Source organism: Periplaneta americana, chromosome 16, assembly GCF_040183065.1.
Source record: "Periplaneta americana isolate PAMFEO1 chromosome 16, P.americana_PAMFEO1_priV1, whole genome shotgun sequence".
Taxonomy (NCBI): domain Eukaryota; kingdom Metazoa; phylum Arthropoda; class Insecta; order Blattodea; family Blattidae; genus Periplaneta; species Periplaneta americana.
Window position 1 is genome coordinate 78,850,110 of NC_091132.1, and position 18,807 is coordinate 78,868,916.

The window sequence follows — 18,807 nt, forward strand, 5'->3', positions numbered from 1 at the left end:
AATGGTTCTTGGAATGAAGATTATTATTCTTTATTCTCTGTATCTATGCTTCCCTTTTTGTCTGCTTGCGAATACAAAACAGCGTTCCTCTTTGTATTACGTAAACTCTCTGAAAATTCTAAAGACAGCACTCTATTCGAATTTATGTAGGCTGATGAAATGCAGATGCGTTGTAGGATTACTAACAGTATGAATATCAACACTGGAATGTTTCACAAAGACTCCTTTGAAGTGCAAAACTGAAAACAGTTTCTTTCGCAATTCATATACTGGGAATAAGTTCAAAAAATAACTACAGACAGCTTCAAATGTAGCTATTCTAGTATCGGCATATTTTGTTATTTGGAGGGTCGAGTTAAATTATTGTAAAATTTCAAAGTCAAAACGCGTTCAGGCGGGAATTGTGAAATGAAAGCCCTGTATGTATAAATCATAAAAATGGCCAAATGGACTGGGCCAATTTTTGGATCACACTCTTCAATTATAGGAAAAATGTGTATAATTTGTCACATGTTCTCAACTTATATATATACTTATACATGTCAGAGACTGTCGGACATTGTCTAGTTTCAAAAATAAATTAAAATTGCACTTTTTGAATTAGGTTCCTTTCAGTTATAAGCCCTTTTCTCTGCCATAGTTTTGTAAAACTATAGGCTATATATTTCTTTTTCCTTTCTTTCCCCTTTTTGTTCTCTTTATCAGCCAATGAATTTATTATCATAGCCTTTTTATCGTGAATTTTATTTAATTTTCGTATTTCTTTTCTTTCTTATTATTATTTTATTACATTCCATTTTAATATATTCTTCCTTATGTTTTTCCATATTAACCATTTGTACTAAATGAGTTGCTTTCACTATATTCCAATGTATTTTACTTTCTTTTTTTTTCTATTATGGTATTATTTTCATGTTGTTTAGTGTCGATTTTATTATGCTATTATTATTATTTTTTTTTGTAATATGTTAGTATTTCTGTTCTTTAACTTTTTGTTAAATTTTAACTGCTTGTATACTTTGTGACCTGGTAGTGTGTAAGAGAAGGCCCTATGGCCTTAACTCTGGCAGTATAAATAATGATAATAATAATAATTATTATTATTATTATTATTATTATTATTACTAAGAGCCGATGATCACTTATTATACGTAGTAGATAGATAGATGGATTTATTGAGTAATATTACACGTACAGATGTTACATTATCATAATTTTATTTTAAATCCAATGCAAGAGTCTTCTGACCGTTCGTGCTTTGTACCTAAAATAAGTCCTACTTTGTAGGTTTCACCCCCCTCACCTATAGTTAGATCCAACCACTCTCCAAAAGAATACACAGATTAAAATAAAAATGGCACAAACAAAACACATTATATAATATATATCGTAACCAAAACAGGTATAAAAGTGTATAATTGAGTATCCCTTCGTCAGTTCGCATCACAAATTTCAACAGCTGAAGTTCTAATCTGTCTCGCTTTCAAGAGGAACAATCCAATCTTTTGCTCCCATTCTCTATTCCCCATGAGGTCAAGATATGCAAGCGAACTCCTAATCTGACTGAGCATCGAGGGTGGCAGATATTTTTTCCGGATATGTTCCAATTCGACACACTGTAATAAAATGTGTCCAAGAGTTCTTTTCTCAGCACAGTGGACAAAGGCGCTCTCCTTCGTTGACAATTTTATTACCCTTCCATGCCCTTAGCCACGCTAAACCTGCTCTTCTGTCTTTGTTACAAGAATTTATGTAGTCATACCTCCCCAGTTAGCATAAGATCTGATTGTAAATGTAGTGAGGAGCTCAATCTCTTGCCTCTCGATATCAATTAAACACATCTTCAATTACGCCATATATTCCTTCTGTTAATACGTAGTATAAGACTCAGCTCCAGAAATCCATGGTACGGAATATACATAAAATGTATTTCCTCATGAATAACACACAGTCGACTCCTTCCCACACTCAATAATACGCCGTGAAAAGGAATAAAATTTGTTAAACGAAAAATAGTTTCTAAGTTGGAGTGATAAAGTTTTCTTTCTTATGCCTTTTTTACATCAGGCTTTGTGAATTATAGGCTGCTGTAGCTTCAGTTGAAAGTACAGTGAGTTCGTTCAATCTTCTGCTCAGCAGTGATGCAAAGTTGGTCGCCGGGTAGAGCCTGGCATCAGCGGAACATCGCATAAAGAAACACTATTTATCTGGTACATGACGTATTGCCATGTAATGAAGAAATACGGTAAATAGCAAAAAATTGATAAAATATATTAAAACAACTGATTGATATGTATAATAAAAACTGGAAATTCACATAATTTTGTAGACTGTAACCGTACAAGGGGAGAAGATCCATAGGTCGAACATCAGGTAGACAAATAATAATACTTTTATTTTCTCTGGCAGAGTTAAGGCCATCTGGCCTTCTCTTCCACTCAACAAGGATCAAAGCACATACAGAAAAATACATAGGCCTACCGGTATACAAGTATTAAGTTAATAATAATAATAATAATAATAATAATAATAATAATAATAATAATAATAATAATAATAAATAAAATAAAATAAAAACGAAAGATTGAATACATATGAAAATAATCACACAACTAAAGGAACAGTACAATTAGTATAATCAGCATGGGTTACATTGAGACAATGGCAATTACCTAGATATTAGTATTGATGGAAAAAACAGAGTAATGACTGTTTATTATAATAATAATAATAATAATAATAATAATAAATAAAATAAAATAAAAACGAAAGATTGAATACATATGAAAATAATCACACAGCTAAAGGAACAGTACAATTAGTATAATCAGCATGGGTTACATTGAGACAATGGCAATTACCTAGATATTAGTATTGATGGAAAAAACAGAGTAATGACTGTTTATAATAATAATAATAATAATAATAATAATAATAATAATAATAATAGTAATAATAATAAATAAAAATTATATCTAAAAAAACTAATTCTGTACATTTAAAATATTTCTAAACAACCTAATTTTAAACGACTGAGGACTAAGACTTAAGACTACCCCTGATTTCCAGCGGCAGCGAATTCCATGAGCAGGCCATAGTTATTGAGAAAGAACTTGAGTACAGAGATGTCTAATGACGTGGTATTGATAGCAACAGATTGTACTGTGAACGTGTATTACGATTATGATGTGAGGCTAGGAGAGTAAACCGGGAGCCAAGGTAGTTCGGTGTGGAATCATGTATAATTCGATATAGGAGACAAAGAGAATGTACTAAACGTCTATCTTGCAAGGGGAGCCAGGAGAGTCGTAGAAAATATTCCGATATATGATCATGTCGGCGGATATTGAAAATAAATCGGACGCAGACATTATGTACATGTTTAATTTTTTGAGAAAGTTCAGCACTTAGGGCAGCATAGAACTCTAAAGTTGAACAGTTCTAGAAATTTGTAATGTTGACAACTTCCGCTATCTCTCCATGATTCCAAGTAAGAGGGCCAAATTGAGCATCTCTCTGGACAGGTAATATATTGTCCGTTCTCTTTTTATGTTACAGGAAGCTCAGGAGTCTATTTCCGACCTGGGTGAGGTGCTGGTGTCGCTACTGTACAACGAGAATTTGCACCGACTGTCCGTTACCGTCATAGAGGCGCGCAGACTCAAGGTCAGTTTAATTTCACTTCCATTTCCGTCATAGATGATGAATATTTGCTTACGAGAATTTTTCTTATTTCATGTATTATTACCACAGTCTGGTATATACAGTCACGGAGCTTGAGTTGTGAGGGTACTAGGAACAATAGACTGTGCCGGTACCATTTCGCATTGTCTGTAATGAGGCGATAGTAGCGATGCTAGTGGTTAGCAACTATCTATGGATGCATATTCCCTACGTATTGAGCTTCGTGACTGTATATATTAGACTGTATTATTACCACATTCAATTCTAAAAAAACTAACTTAGTTGTGTTGCTCGCTTTCCCTTTGATGGTGAGATGACGCGGATTGCGGTGGTCATAGGGGTGTCTGTACTTACTGTTTCTTCAAAACTGGCTTTCCTTCCTTAATGTGCACTAAAAGTTATGTTCTACCGTCGACCTTTTAATCAAATTTATCTTGAGTTCCTTCAATCAGGACACTGCGAAAGAAGTGGGAATGTTGGTCTCCAGGTTAGGAATACAGGGTGACTCAAAAGATTGTGCTCATTCTGAAGGAGTTTACAGAGGGCTTGAAATATAATAATTTTATATTAGAAACTCATGATCTAGGAAGTAATCCTGAATTAGTATAATTTCTGTGAATGCCAGGAATTATATACCAATGGAGTATAAGTAATTTGTGCAAAAATGTAAGTAGACAGAGATTACATGAATTTAACAGCTATTTTGTATTACACCGCAAGTTCTTGGAACTAACCACCACCAAATTCAGTGTATGCATTACATCATCAAAGAAAATTCTGGCGTTGCCTGCTGTCCCAAAAACCCCCGAATGTTATCAACTGTTCCAAGTATCCTGGGTAAAAATGTTTCTTGGTCTTTGCCGGAGTCTCGTAAACGAGGCTTTAAATATGTCACCCAAAAAGTATCAAATTAGGGGAACTGGCTGGCTATTTAATCGTACCTCCTGTACCGATCCAACGTCCGAGATATGCGAGATTTAGAAAGTATCGTAAAGCAACAGTAAAATGTGCTGGCGCTACGTCCTGTTGCTTCCACATCAGCTAAAGCATGAAAAGTAACATATTTAATAATATATCTGGATTATTGCAGGGACTGTTGTGGGTCGCAATGTATTTATTTTGAACATTCTAAAGAAAATTAAGCAAATATTTGGGAACATAAAATGCTCTAAATTGGACTTTAGACATGTTATTAGTTTTGGTTCGAATCCGTTACAAAAGTCAGTCTTATAAAATATTCTGTAAGTACGAGCATAGGTTATATTAGCACGAGAATACTTTAACAGAGTACCACTCCACATATTTCTGTTTTTTATACACTATGTAAACGCTAAAAGTATGCAGAAATAACAGCTTATATCGTAACTTGGATAAAGTTCATTAAATAAATTTCTTCTGCATTGTATACAATAACTGAAAAAGTTTTATTTCTACTAGTACACTTCAACATGAGCACCATTTATAGCTCGACAGATACCAAAACGATACTCAACCCCTCGCCAGGTGTTCACCAACATATCGGGTGTTATAAGCTCAACTGCTTTTGCTGTCTCAAATCAATCAAATTACGAACTTTTCTGCTGTACACAAGATTTTTAATAAATGGCCACGCAAAAGAGTCCAAATGAGTTAAATCCGGGGATCTAGGCGGCCAGAAAGTTGGCCCACCACTACCAATCCAATTTCTTGGGAAAGTTACATCCAAAAACATTTTAACATTTCGATAAAAGTGTGGTGGAGCACCATCCTGCTGAAATGTTAAACTTGGCGGAAATTGCGGATTAGCAAAGTTCTCCAGCATATCAAGGTACGTGACTCCCGTCACTGTAGGCTCCATAAAAAAAGAATGGGCCAATTACTCCATGTTTGTGCATGTTCAATCACTCTGTATACAGTGTTTATAATGCGTGAAGTTTAAGGTGTTGAGTACATATTTCTATTACTTTAAGAGTTGTTAAATTAAAGTAACTTTGTTAAATGTAGGTACGTAAATAAACAGAATCTGTAAGGAGCTGGCGTTGCAGGATACAGATATTGCTTTACGACGTCACAGCAGTAACAAGCTGACGCCTTCAATTACTGTACAGTGACCGCGACCTCCCAGCACCTGCCTGATATTGTGTCCTGCAGTGATGTCATACCATGGTAACACACCTTGCAAACTAATGACACTTAATTATTCAGAACGAGAACGTTAAAGGGGAAACTACTTTGGAGACTGTTCCTTCACGGCGAGAACATCCTCATTTATCATTTTCTTTCAGTTTTAAACTTTTCAATTTGTAATATTTAAAAAATATACTATACTTTCCGCCTTCTCTCTCTTTCTTTTATGTTTATTTTTCCTTAATTTTTGTCCTTTCTTTAAACTGTCGCTTACCATTGTCATAAATTTACGTATTTACTTATAGTAATTTCTTTCTTTTTTAATTCATTAATTTATTTTAGGCTATATATTTCTTTGTCTCTTCAATTGTAGACTATATTCCTTAATTATTCTCTATTAGATATTTATTAATTTAATAATTCATTTATTAGCTTATTTATTTTTTATTCATTCATAATGTGCGACTGCCTCCGTAATCTGTTGGTCAGCATCCTGGCTTCCAGATCAGGAGGTCCCGGGTTCGATTCCCGGGCTCGGCTCTCGGTGAATTTTTCTTGAAGAAGAAGAATTCCCTGGGTGTCTAGAGTCTGGAAATTTGTATGAATGTGAGTGTGCCGAGTTAATATTAACCAATCATCACAAATATAAAAATACATCAGGACTGTCGCTGGGCAGTAACCTGAATACACGTTTCAGCGTCACATTGTTGACAAGTAACTCCATCTGTTAGCACAACCATAAAGCATCTAACAGATGCTGTAGAGTTACCAACAACGAAAAAAAAAAAAATCATAATGTATGTGTTTATTTCTTAATTCCTATATTATTTACAAATTGTTACTCATTTATTGATTCATTTATTAAACTTTTCTGTTTCTCGACCATTTCTCCTTTCTCTTTCCTTTTTTATGTGCTTGTTCATTAATACTTATTTCTGTCATATTTATATTTTTTTTTCCATTTGCTTTTCCTCTTCTTTTTCTTTTTTCGTTTTTTCTCTTTCTTTCCTTCACTTTTACTTTTTTATCCATTTCTTAGTGTCTCCTCTCTTTCCTTCATTTCTTTTTGAATTGTAACGTCTGTATTCGACGTACATTAGTAGGAAAAATGAAAAGATTTGGTGGAACGGAAAATTACATTGATGTCTTTCGACTTAGATTGCCGTGGAAATACGTCATATGCGATAAATTAAACCATTTAAAATAAATCAGTACATTTCTACATACGAGAAGTGCGCATATATACATAATTTACTCGGAATTCGTGGAAGGGATTGCAATATAATGTATTTAAAAAATTAATGCTATTCATATGTTGTGCTTTGACATGGAAGCGAACAGACGCGTGCACAATACATTCGTAGCTATACAAAGTTAATATAAGCTTGGCATTACTCATATAGCCTTCAGACGAATGAATAATATTACTGGATATTCTCATAATATGTTTACATATAGTGTACCAACTAATTATACTGTTTGTGGCTTGAAACTGTTCTTTACATGTCCTCTTAAGACTAAGTTCTATTTTAATATATTATTATTATTATTATTATTATTATTATTATTATTATTATTATTATTATTAGAAGAGGACTAACTGTTTAATCATATCTTAGCTCCTTCATTCTCTTCATTAGGCACGTTTAAATCAAACAGAAAATTGTATTAATTTGTCTTAATTCTGTCACATTAATTTATGTCAAGATATTACGCGCAATTACAGGTATTTCCTCAAATTCCCTTTCACTTTTTCTCTTCTCTGGAACGTTTAAGATCGGGTGCTTTCAAACACTTTTCTGTTTGGTCAGACTCCACTTTTCAGCACTATGCAATAGTACTGGTTGAATTATTGTTCATAGGCTTTGAATTTCGACGCAAAGAAAAGAATTTGTGAAAATTTAGTTTTGCGAGATTTTTAAGTATGAAAACATGAATAAAAATACAAATCCCAACAGATTCTTATAATTCCTTAAAAAATATGTTAAATTCATGTGTCCGCACACATGTCTATCAAAAGTTTCATGGTTTGTTAGTGTATGACTTCCAAATGGGAAAATCGTTCGTTTCAGTAGATGAAATTGCGATTTGTATAAACGCTAATAAAATCTATATCTTGTTACAAATTTAGTTTATAGCAGTTGCTGAATCATCATCATCATCATCATCATCATCATCATTATTATTATTATTATTATTATTATTATTATTATTATTATTATTATTATTATTGGTGCTGTTGTTATTCGACTTCATGTTTCAAAATATTTGTCTGAGCTTCACTTACAGTTTCAATGAATCCAGTAGTAAACCGACTTCACTTCCTAAACCTTGAAATCTTCTGTCATCTCTCTCTCCTCACAGGCTATTTCTCCATAGATTCTTCAAGACTTACATAGAACATAAAACTGTAATTTCTTATATAACTGACGATAGATAATAATTATCATATTTCTACAGTTCCGAGAGGAGCGGCGTGACTCGTACGTGCGTGTGACGCTAAACCAACATTATCGCACCGTCAAGGTCAAGCGCACGGCCACCGTCAAGGGGACCGACTCGCCCAACTTTTCCGAGTGCTTCAACTTCCGCGTTCCGGCGGCGCAGATCGACGTCACCAGCGTCAGCTTCCAGGTGCTGCAGGCCGTCAGTGGCTATGGCAGAGGTGAGATGCTAGTCGACAACTGTCGATTGCTTTTATGATGTTTTTCGTTAACATACTGTTCAAAAAATTAGAGGAGCAGAAATTCAATATCTACTGCTTTCTTTATAGAACTATTTACAGGTTAAAACTGATATGATATGATAATGCTGAGTTTCCTTTTTTAAAATGCAAAGATTTCATTGTTATTTACCATGGCCTTAATTTTTTATAGCAATAGAAATTTTGAAAATACAGATAAAGAAGTCAGAAATGAAGACATAGCAATGTTAAGATTCTAGTTACTTCGAAGATTTGTGATTTTCATTTACTAGATTATCTCCCGACACCTACTTGACATGCTACGAAAAAGTTTCCTTATGTTTATCTTGTTGCGTTCCCATTCTTTAGTTAATGTTTCTGAAGAGTCTATGGGGCTGCAAAACGTAAGCGAATTCGCCTTTCATGCTTTCCCAGACATGCTCAATTGGGTTTAGATTATCACTTGTGCTGGCCAACTCATCATCTGAATTTGGAATTCTTGCAGGAAATTCATGGTGTCGTTTCAACATGAGCCCTTACATTATCTAGTACCTGTATGAACCAGCTCCTTTATTGGATGAGTAGTTAGCGTATGCATCTGCAATGTAATTAGCGGCATTAAGGTTTCCTGAAACGACCACGAGGTCGGTCATATATTTCACATTACGAGTAAAGGCTGGTTCACAATAAACCGGGAACGGAAACGAGAACGGAAATATTTAAATACATTTATTTTAACAATATTTCCGTTCTCGTGTTCCTTTCCGTTCCCGGTTTATTGTGGACCAGCCTTAATTCCTTCTCATACCATTATCGACTCAAATCTATCTTCATCTTGCAAAGCAACTAGCTCGAAACAGATAGATTTGTCTTTAACAGAACGTCTCCACACTTTTTCACGGCCATCACAAATCTTGATTCAACAGTAATAATAGTAGCCTACATACCTCCAATTTCGAAGCTTCTAATTGTTGATGGGCGAATCTAAAACGAGCTTCCTTGTGTCTCCTAATCAAACGACTGGTTTTCTATACTTTAAACCGGCTTGTCTAAGCCTGTTTCTGTCTCACCACTGATTTTTATGTTACATATTCCTCTTTGGTAATTTTGTATGTCTCTTGCTATGCAAGTACGTCTAGGTAATGCCGAAAGAATCATAAATAGTTTGTTACTAACAATAATTAAGACCTGTTAAATTAAAAACTTCTATTCTTCACCGTGTTAACTTACCTAACTTAATTTGGTAACCTATTTTACCTTAGTGACTAATTTTGGCACAATTTTTTTACATTTTGAAATTTTTAGTGAGGTTGCGAGTTCTGCAAAACTTCACTAGAAACTTTTAAAATGGAGACAAATCTCGCGGAAACTAGTAAGTAAAATAAAGTACCATATTAAGTTTCACAAATTAACATAGTGAAGTATAAAAGTTCTTAATTCAATAGGTTTTAATAATTGTCATTAGTGATATACAAGTATTAAAAGTGTGTGAATCAAGAATGTATAAGTATCTCTTGATTTCGGCTAGTCCTCCGTTTTCGTACGTGTCCATTTGGAGGACGGACCTATGTTTTCATAGAATTTCACCAATCTAAATCACCGAAGGAGAAACGTGAACTTCTTCATCGACTTGGAAATTCATCCTGTGTGAATAAGGGCAATAGTACAAGCAATTCAGTTACGTTTACATCAGCCATTCGTGTAAACATTCTAATAACATCAACAATGACTATTGATCTCTGTATTTTGAAACAATTAATATAGGTATCCGAGACATAAAACTGATTTAGTTATTATATCTTTGTATTCTCATCGAAATTTATCGAACAATATTGAATGAAGTAGGCCTATTTTCAAACTAACTTCATTTTGAAGAATAAAGACACAGCTTTTACTCTATAGCAATTCAATTCTAAACTGCAGTTCCATGCATTGCTATAGTTAATGGGAATTCTGTTCCTCTAATTTTTAGCAATATTAGTAGATAATAGAATGAATAGAATAGATTTTTATTCTCACTTTCCAATTATTTTTTCATATTTAAGAATTTCTTTAGTTATTAGTTTTTATCTTGTATTCTGTATATTTATCTATTTATAACTTTTAATTTGTCTAAAATTATACTAAGATGTTTATTATCATTTAATTCCATTAAAAGTGAACATCTGTAGTCAAATTTAGCGCAGTATTGAAATGTTTCATATTATGTAAAGCGTATCACACTTCGATAAAATTTTCAGTTTTTCCCATAAGGGAACTCAACTAGTCGAAATCATATACGGCACTGTTAGTTAACTAGTTTCGCTCACAAGAAGGATATTATAATAGTTCATTAACTTAATTTCCAGGGTCGTGTTATGTGACTGTTACCCAGTCTCCGAGAAAGTCTTGTTAGACGACATATTAGAAAACAAATTAAGTCACATATTTAACTCGGTAGTTAGTAACCGTGTGTCTTGTTTCGATGCTGTTTTCGAGTGTGAAGTAATTACTTGATTGGATTTTGCAGACTGTAAGGCCACTGTCAGGTAATCCCATAGTGAATACTAAGTCTCATCATGCCAGATAACATCTAGACTATCACCAATTCAACCGAAACTGATAACTTACCAGCTCGTTAAATAACTTGTTTTAAAAAAGTAAACTATTTCCGTAACACAGTTATTTTATTTGCGTCAAACTGTTCTTTTGTATCTGTTTGATAAGCGTTGTAATTTCAGGTAACTTAAAGAGATGAGCAAATTAAAATAAAAGCCTCATTTCTGTTGTCGAGTAAATCGCACCGCTCTGCTGCTCCTATCCAATAGGCAACCAGTCAGCTATTTTCGACAGATTATAATGAATCGTTTATTTCTAAAAGCCCACAAGTGACAAAAACAAAACTTTTGGGAAATCAATAAAAACTGTTTAGTTTCATTAATTTTATTTTAATTGTCAAATTGTATTTAACTAGTGATATTAGTTGGTAAATATGAGGTTTATTCACCATTAGTTGTGTTTTATAATACATATAAAGTCCCCCAGAAATTAAATTAATTAGGATGTTATGGGGTTTTTCCAACAAACAAATTGAAACTAAGCAAAGCATTGCCTTTTTCCAAGTATTAGAGTGAATGAAAATGTATGAACAAACATTATAATTTATGAAAAAAGCTACATATAAAATCACAAAAAATTAAAGTTTTTTTCTGCTGCAACAGACATTTTCCTCATCAGGACTTATTATTTTCACTGTCATTACTATCTTTGTTGGTGGTAGACCATGTATACAGTTCTGTGTAAAATCCTTTCGCTTCATCCGATATGTACTGCAAAATCATCCTCCATTTTTTAACATTGATTGGTAGCCTCGAGTGTTATAAGCTAGGTCTGTTGGCAGTTCAAACGGTAAATTTCCAGCACAAACATTTTTCTCGGGAGTTCGAATATTGAATACTTCTGCCGGTACAATGTTGTCAATGAACTCTTTACAAAGAACTTTACCTTTTTATTCATTGCAGTGAAAAAACTCATTCATCTTCGACTAGTTCATTTGAAGAACACTATATGTGATGCTAGTTGTGGGGTTTTTACAATAAATGCATATTTCTTGTCCAATGTTTTACATGTTGCAGTCATGCTAGATATAGGACTTTTATATCAAAAGATGCGCATTCATGCTGGTAATCAAAATCCACAAAAAAACACGCATTTTGTAAAAAAAAATGTCGGTTGTGGTGTTTTTACAATAAACGATTCAATTTGGTTTTACTCAGTCTAAAGACACTGTGGCTTTTAACACTTTAACTCTCTCAGCATTTGTTCTGCAGACAGTAGAAACGGCACGAATTTGCGTTATCCATTATTGAAATGTCACACTAATTTTAAGCTCAGCAGAATTATTTGCAGAAACATGTAGCTGTGTTTTGAAGTAAAGCTTTTAGCGGATTATGTATATTTGTAATAAAGCGTTAGTAATGTAGCGTAAAGCTGCGGTGAGATAATGGAGAGAGATTTGGAGTTGTATGCATATCATTAAGCTTTTCTTCTGACAAGCGAACGCTAGAAAATGTAATACTGTGAAAATGAGAAGTGGACTATAAATTATAAAAAATTACGAACTAATTACAAAAATAAATTTAAAAATAACACGAGTGCGTAAAAGATTAGGAATCATGCTGTTGAAAATAATTACCAAAATCGGCCTATTAATTATACATTCTTTAAAAATTGAGATGCCGGATGATACAATGGAGATTCCAGATTGGCCATAGAGCGGCAGTTGTGTCTTTCTGCCTTACACCCAGCCATGATTGTCTAACAAAACATCTGCACCGAATAGGAATCCGGACCGATCCATTCTGTATGCTCTGCGACCCACAAGAGGAGATAGACAGGAAACATTGCACGCTGCATGGCTCTGCGAACATCTAGTGAATGCGGCCGATACTGGGAAGCAATTGGTTGTGTGTATTAATGGCGACTACGCCAAAATCCTGTCATTGGAAAGAAAGAAAAAATAATTAAGATACCTACCATTAGCAGGATAATATGGCAGACATACGTCAAGGCGACCTGTAGTGAGATCTCTTTCACCTGCTAGAAGAAAGCGCTGCGAAGAAGTTACGGGGTCTTTCAAGGGACAAGTTGTTTACATCAAGCTAATTAATAGTTAAGATACCTACCATTAGCAGAATAATATGGCAGACATACGTCAAGGTGACATGTAGTGAGATCTCTTTCACCTGCTAGAAGAAAGCGCTGCGAAGAAGTTACGGGATCTTTCAAGGGACAAGTTGTTTACATCAAGCTATTAAATTAAATATTCCATACCGAAATTTCAGCTTTAATCTCGATCAGAAAAGAAAAAAATATTTGTGTTAGTAAAGCTACGATGTCTGTTAGTAGTTTAAATGTGTTAGTGTTCGATCCTATGTAAATAAGTTTGTTAAAAATTCAAAATTTGATTTTCACTAATTAATTTTACACGACACTCTTCAGATTCTAAATTATTAATAAAACTGTGATTTTTCATGTTCGTATAGGCTACTATGGGTTCAGTTTATGATACTAGATAGGCTACCAGATTCAAAGACGAGACATGAATCAATAGCCTACAGCAGTCATCGGCAGAATTGTACTCACGATGACATCAGGCAATGCAACCAGCAATACATATGACATCGCATAGTTGTGGGTAGCGTGGAGGTCCCGCTCAGACATCAGTGGCGTGCAGCCATCACAAACTTCATATTTACTGTACCGTAACTTTCATGGTGCCACAGAATTCTAAGTTTATGTCACAAGTAGTCAATCTCAAGATAGCGAATAAACTTTCATCTTTCAGCCTCGACATTTGTTTTCATTTTGCAAGTTTCAATTTTGAAAAAAAAAAATGTTCGCAACTGTAAATGGAACCAAAAATAGCCGCTATATTGGCGGCAAATAATCTAAGGGAAGCATATTTTTCCGTAGACAGAATTTTAAAGAAATTTAAACCACACATGTCTTTGCACCGCGTTTGTAAATATGTATCACTCTGTAAATCAGCAACTACTTGCTGCATTTCTGGCTTAACCTTGTTTTTGTCGATGGCCAAAGGATTCGCAAAAAGTAAGAAATCATTTGCGATATTATTTCCACCGAATCTCCGCTGTTGAAATCCTGTTTTTAGATTTAGATGAGCATAATTATTTAAATTTGATTCAAAAATATCAGAAAGAGATTGTAAGCATGGGAAATAATGGAACTGTTTTTTCCTCATATTTGATTTACAGATATATATTCATTGTAATGAATGAACGCGCCATATCGTACATATCTACTAGATTTTGCATTTGCCCTTCGTACTGCAAATTGGATTTAAAATGTTCATAAATACCTGTGATCTTCTGCTGATCTTTATGACATAGGCTACATTATAACGATGTTTAATATTGTGTTGATAAATGCCCTTTAAAACTTTCGAGCACAATAAACCTACATTATTGTTTCCATAAGCACAAGAAAAATACGTTTCCTCCCATTCTTCTTTAAATATACGTTTCCCTCCTTTGGACAGATCCATGCTTAACTATCCATATGTTACGCCACTGGTAGCTACTTGTACAATGTACCTGCAAAGGGTTGGTTGGGAGGAGGCATGTTTATTCCTTGCCTGCCCCTGCAACGTCACTTAGTAACAGGCATCGCGATGACATTTCTGCCGACGGCTGGCCTACAGGAATAATGACACTAAACACCTCATATTGATGAGTGAGGATGTCACTTTCAATTAGATTATAGATAATGGGTTGTGTTGGTGGATTTTGTATTCACAAATATTATGCTAATAATCAATTTATTCAGCGATGTTGTGTGTTGTGAGAACACAGTTTTGACTTCATCAAGAACTCTCTCCGCGGTGTCGTACAACGTTCGTTGCTGTTGCTCAAAGATAAAGATAGCAATGATGATATAATGGTTAGCTACTATCCTTCCTATAAGCATGGCATTTTATTTATTAAAACAGAAATGTGAAATAAAAAAAATATTTTGTTGAATTATTTTGTTTAGTGAACTGCGTTGTACATTTGTACAATACGTTTGACATCTTGCATCATTTACACCCTGTTCTGTTTCTTGTTGACAAATAGTACGGTATATAATTAAATAAATCTAATTGCTTTACGAAAACAAATTAATATTGTTTTGTGCACGTTTTAATATATAAAAACACGTTACGACAATAATTCGGAAACTTAACTTTCTGTTGAATAGCTTTACATTATAAACCTAACAGAAACCTTAGGGAATCAACTCCTATTTTGGTTATAACTCATCAGACAATAAGGCTACGTCTGTGCTTCAAATTGAAGAGCCTATATAAAAGATCACTATAAGGTCCTACGTATGATGGTGCTAGCAATTCTCCCTCAGTCCCTTCTTGCTCTCTTCTGCCAGAACACTTTGTTTCATGGAGTGTCAATGGGTCATATGACCTTTAAACTCTCGAGAGGGCTATGACAATGGACGATACGACCCTCGTTATCAATTATCTCTAACCTCTCCTTTGTTTACATGCAAAGTGAGTTCAGCTTATGCAAGTACTTGAGTCACAGACGGTTGCAAAAGTTTTCAATGTGTGGATCGCAATTTTAAATTGCGAATAATTATATCTAGGGAACAGATTATTAGTTCCGTACCTGTTTTGTATGCTATGTCCTAGACGTACGTATCTTATTCAGATATATTTATGTTTCATGCACACTGGATCTCCTATTAAAATTCTGCAGGACATAAAATGCCTAAATGAATCGTTAACTCCTATAAATGCCTAAAAACTATCTTAGTGCTTCAAAAGCGCCTTTTTAGAATTTCCCGTATATTTAAAATAAGAACACTAGTACCAAAAATACCCCAAAAATTATCTTTAAAATGTAAAAAAATTATCTTTCAAACAAACACTGGTCCGGAAATTTCGTTTCATATTGGTATTAGAAGGGAATGAAAGAAGATTTTACCTATTTCCTGGAATTTTTGCAAAAGTTCGTCCTAGCGTAAAGGGAGCTGTAGGTTGTCCAAGTTAGGCGAGAGCTTACAAATTATTTTTCGCGTCAATGCACCCCATTATGCGAAATGAAACTGACTAATCACCAATCAGTCTCTTTCACTGATAGAATTTGAGTTTTCAGTTTAGTAGCACTCATTTTCAGCATCAGTTCTTTGTACATAAATTCTAACAAACTAGAATATTTACTAGCCCTAATATTAAAATGATTGGACTACTTGTTAATATTATATAAACTGCTGGATTTTATAAAATTCTAAATCTCTCTTCTTTAGACCTAGAAATCCGTTCCCTAGTTATATCTGTACGAAATTCAATTATTAATTAAGTAGCACTGAGGAATTTTATCACTTAATGAAGATTTTGCCTTATAATAAATCATAATTGAACCCGTTGAGAAGTGTTTTATGTATTTAATACTTTGCATTCGTTTACGTGGAAAAGTAATAAACATTACTGATTACAACTGCTATATATACCGATAGTAAATAATTATGAAGGGAGAGTGAGGTAGCGTCGAGGTTAAGTCCTAACGCTGGAAGCCTTACGATAGCAGGTTCAATTCACGATGGCGTCATGGATTTTCTCCATTGATATAATCTTTCCAGTCTCACTATGGCCCTGTGGTTCAATCAGCCTCTACTACAGAGCGTTCCAAAAGTCGCGCACATCTTAATAATACGTTCACATATATGTATAAAGATGAATTTATTACGTTTACTTACATCCGTTTCCACATGAGTTACATCATTTTTCACAATATATGCTGAAAATGTCAGCCCTGTTCAGTAATGCATGTACGAACTCTTTTTACCATGTTTACGGCCACATTTTTTGAGCACGCCTACACTGATGTTAATCTCCGTTGTTATGTTCTTCTTTAGCTCCTCCAGAGTGTGTGGCCTGTTTTTGTATACCCTTCCTTTAAGATAATCCCACAGAAATAAATCTAGGTATTTCAAATCGGGGGAACGCGGGGGCCATAATCCTTGAGAAACGATACGCTCACCAAGAAACTCGCGCAAAAACTGCATGGTTTCATTAGATGTGTGACATGTGGCACTGTCCTGCTGGAACCAATAATCACGTTCATGATTGTCAAGAAGCGCTGATCCACATTCCCTAAAACGGGCGATTAATCTCGTTATGCCGAATTGTTAGGCACTGCTACATCCGGATAATTCCTACGAAATTCGTCTACAACACCTGCATAAGAACGACTGGAAAAATAATGTTCAACAATGAAAACTCGTTGCTCTTGGGAAAACGACATGTTTGCCGAGCAATAAACAAAGGACTAATGCAAGCGTCAGTGTATACATACACATCACAATGACGTCTAGGTTTGTTGCTGTTAATACCCATGATGCTATCTAGCGGTAGCCGATAGCACTTTCCAACTAAACTGCTCAATATAGACACTATAATTTTAATGTGCGCGACATTCGGATCGCTCTCTAGTAACAGAAATGCATGCCAGGGCATTTCCTTGTGGATAAAGGCGGCAACTGACATCCGTGCTGACATTAGTTCTGATTGTCGGTACAGGTCGGAATATTAACCTTCCTTCGCCCAATGGGCCACCACGGCCTGTAATAGGGCTGAATTTCAATTCATATAAGAAGTGGTTGATTACTAACGCCTCCAAGTGAGATATTTTATATTTCTCTGTTACTCTACAAGTCTGGTGATATGAAGAGTTCCACAGTTGACGTGAGAACACTTTGTAAGGCAGAACTCATTGCCCCCAATTTTAGGATGATGGGTAAGAGAGTCTCAGTGGCTAGGAGAGTTTGGTTTTGACGTGAGAAAAATTACCGAAAAATTTTCCCAGTGGCCATTTTATTCAGCTAGTGTGTTCTCTTACGCCCCTTAAATATTATTACACGGATCTCCAAACATTATTTCCTTTCCACAATTAAAAATCTTATGGCCTAGTGCACCAATCTCGGTTAGAATGTGCGGTTAGATACCCATATAAACCGATGCACCATTAACTTCACTTGGTTACGAAACCGCGTTTAGTTGCGGCGTGTTTATTTCGCCAATATTCCTCTCCGGAACACTTCAACATTAGTATTCAATAGGCAGTGACTAGTTGATTTTTCGAAGCAGTATTGTAAAATATTGTATAAATAGTTGTAATTTGCATTTATTCGTGTATATGTAAACGTGGGCTTCGTTTCTATTTATAATTCCTAGAAATAAGTAGTTATGAAAAGGAAATAAATGAAAAGAGAGAAAGCACCCAATTTCAGCGCATACGGAAATTCATTTTTGCTCGATCTTATTGAGAAATACTATAAAGGGATAATGGAAAATAAAAACTGATGGTCTGACAATAAAATAAATAGAAGATTGTTGGAAGAAAACGTCGCTTGAATTTTTCGGTGCGCCGGGTATGTTAATTAAAAATACGTACAATTTTCTCCCGTGCTTTATACGTGATTTAGTAACATTTTTATCCTATTATTTGTATCTGCTTCCTCAGGTGTTAAGTAGAGAAAAACCTCAATAATTTTAAAACAGGCTATTAATGTTTAAAGAAAAAGTGCACGGAAAGTCGCAAAACCGTAGTTCAAAAGTCGCTAGATTCCTTAATATCAATGGGTCAAGTTTTATTTTTGTCGCTAGAGGATCCTGAAAAATCGCTAAATCCCTATTTAAGCAATAGAAAAGTTTAAAGGAATTATCTCCGAAAAACAATAAAAAGTCGCTAAATTGGTAACGCTGACTATAAGCATAGGCGTAAGTTAGAGTTCGTGTGAACATAACCTCAAATACTATTTGTTCACATTCTTCATCA

At 34.5% G+C, this 18,807-nt stretch overlaps 1 protein-coding gene across 3 annotated transcripts in view; it reads left to right on the forward strand.

Annotated features, from left to right (window-relative positions):
- LOC138716517 (synaptotagmin-15-like) overlaps positions 1–18,807 on the forward strand; it is a 313,906-nt gene that overhangs the window by 278,272 nt on the left and 16,827 nt on the right. For all 3 annotated transcript variants that reach the window (XM_069849662.1, XM_069849664.1, XM_069849663.1), the window contains exons 7-8: positions 3,559–3,666; positions 8,251–8,455. In XM_069849662.1, coding sequence (XP_069705763.1) covers positions 3,559–3,666; positions 8,251–8,455 — 313 coding nt within the window. The remainder of the gene's footprint in view (positions 1–3,558; positions 3,667–8,250; positions 8,456–18,807) is intronic.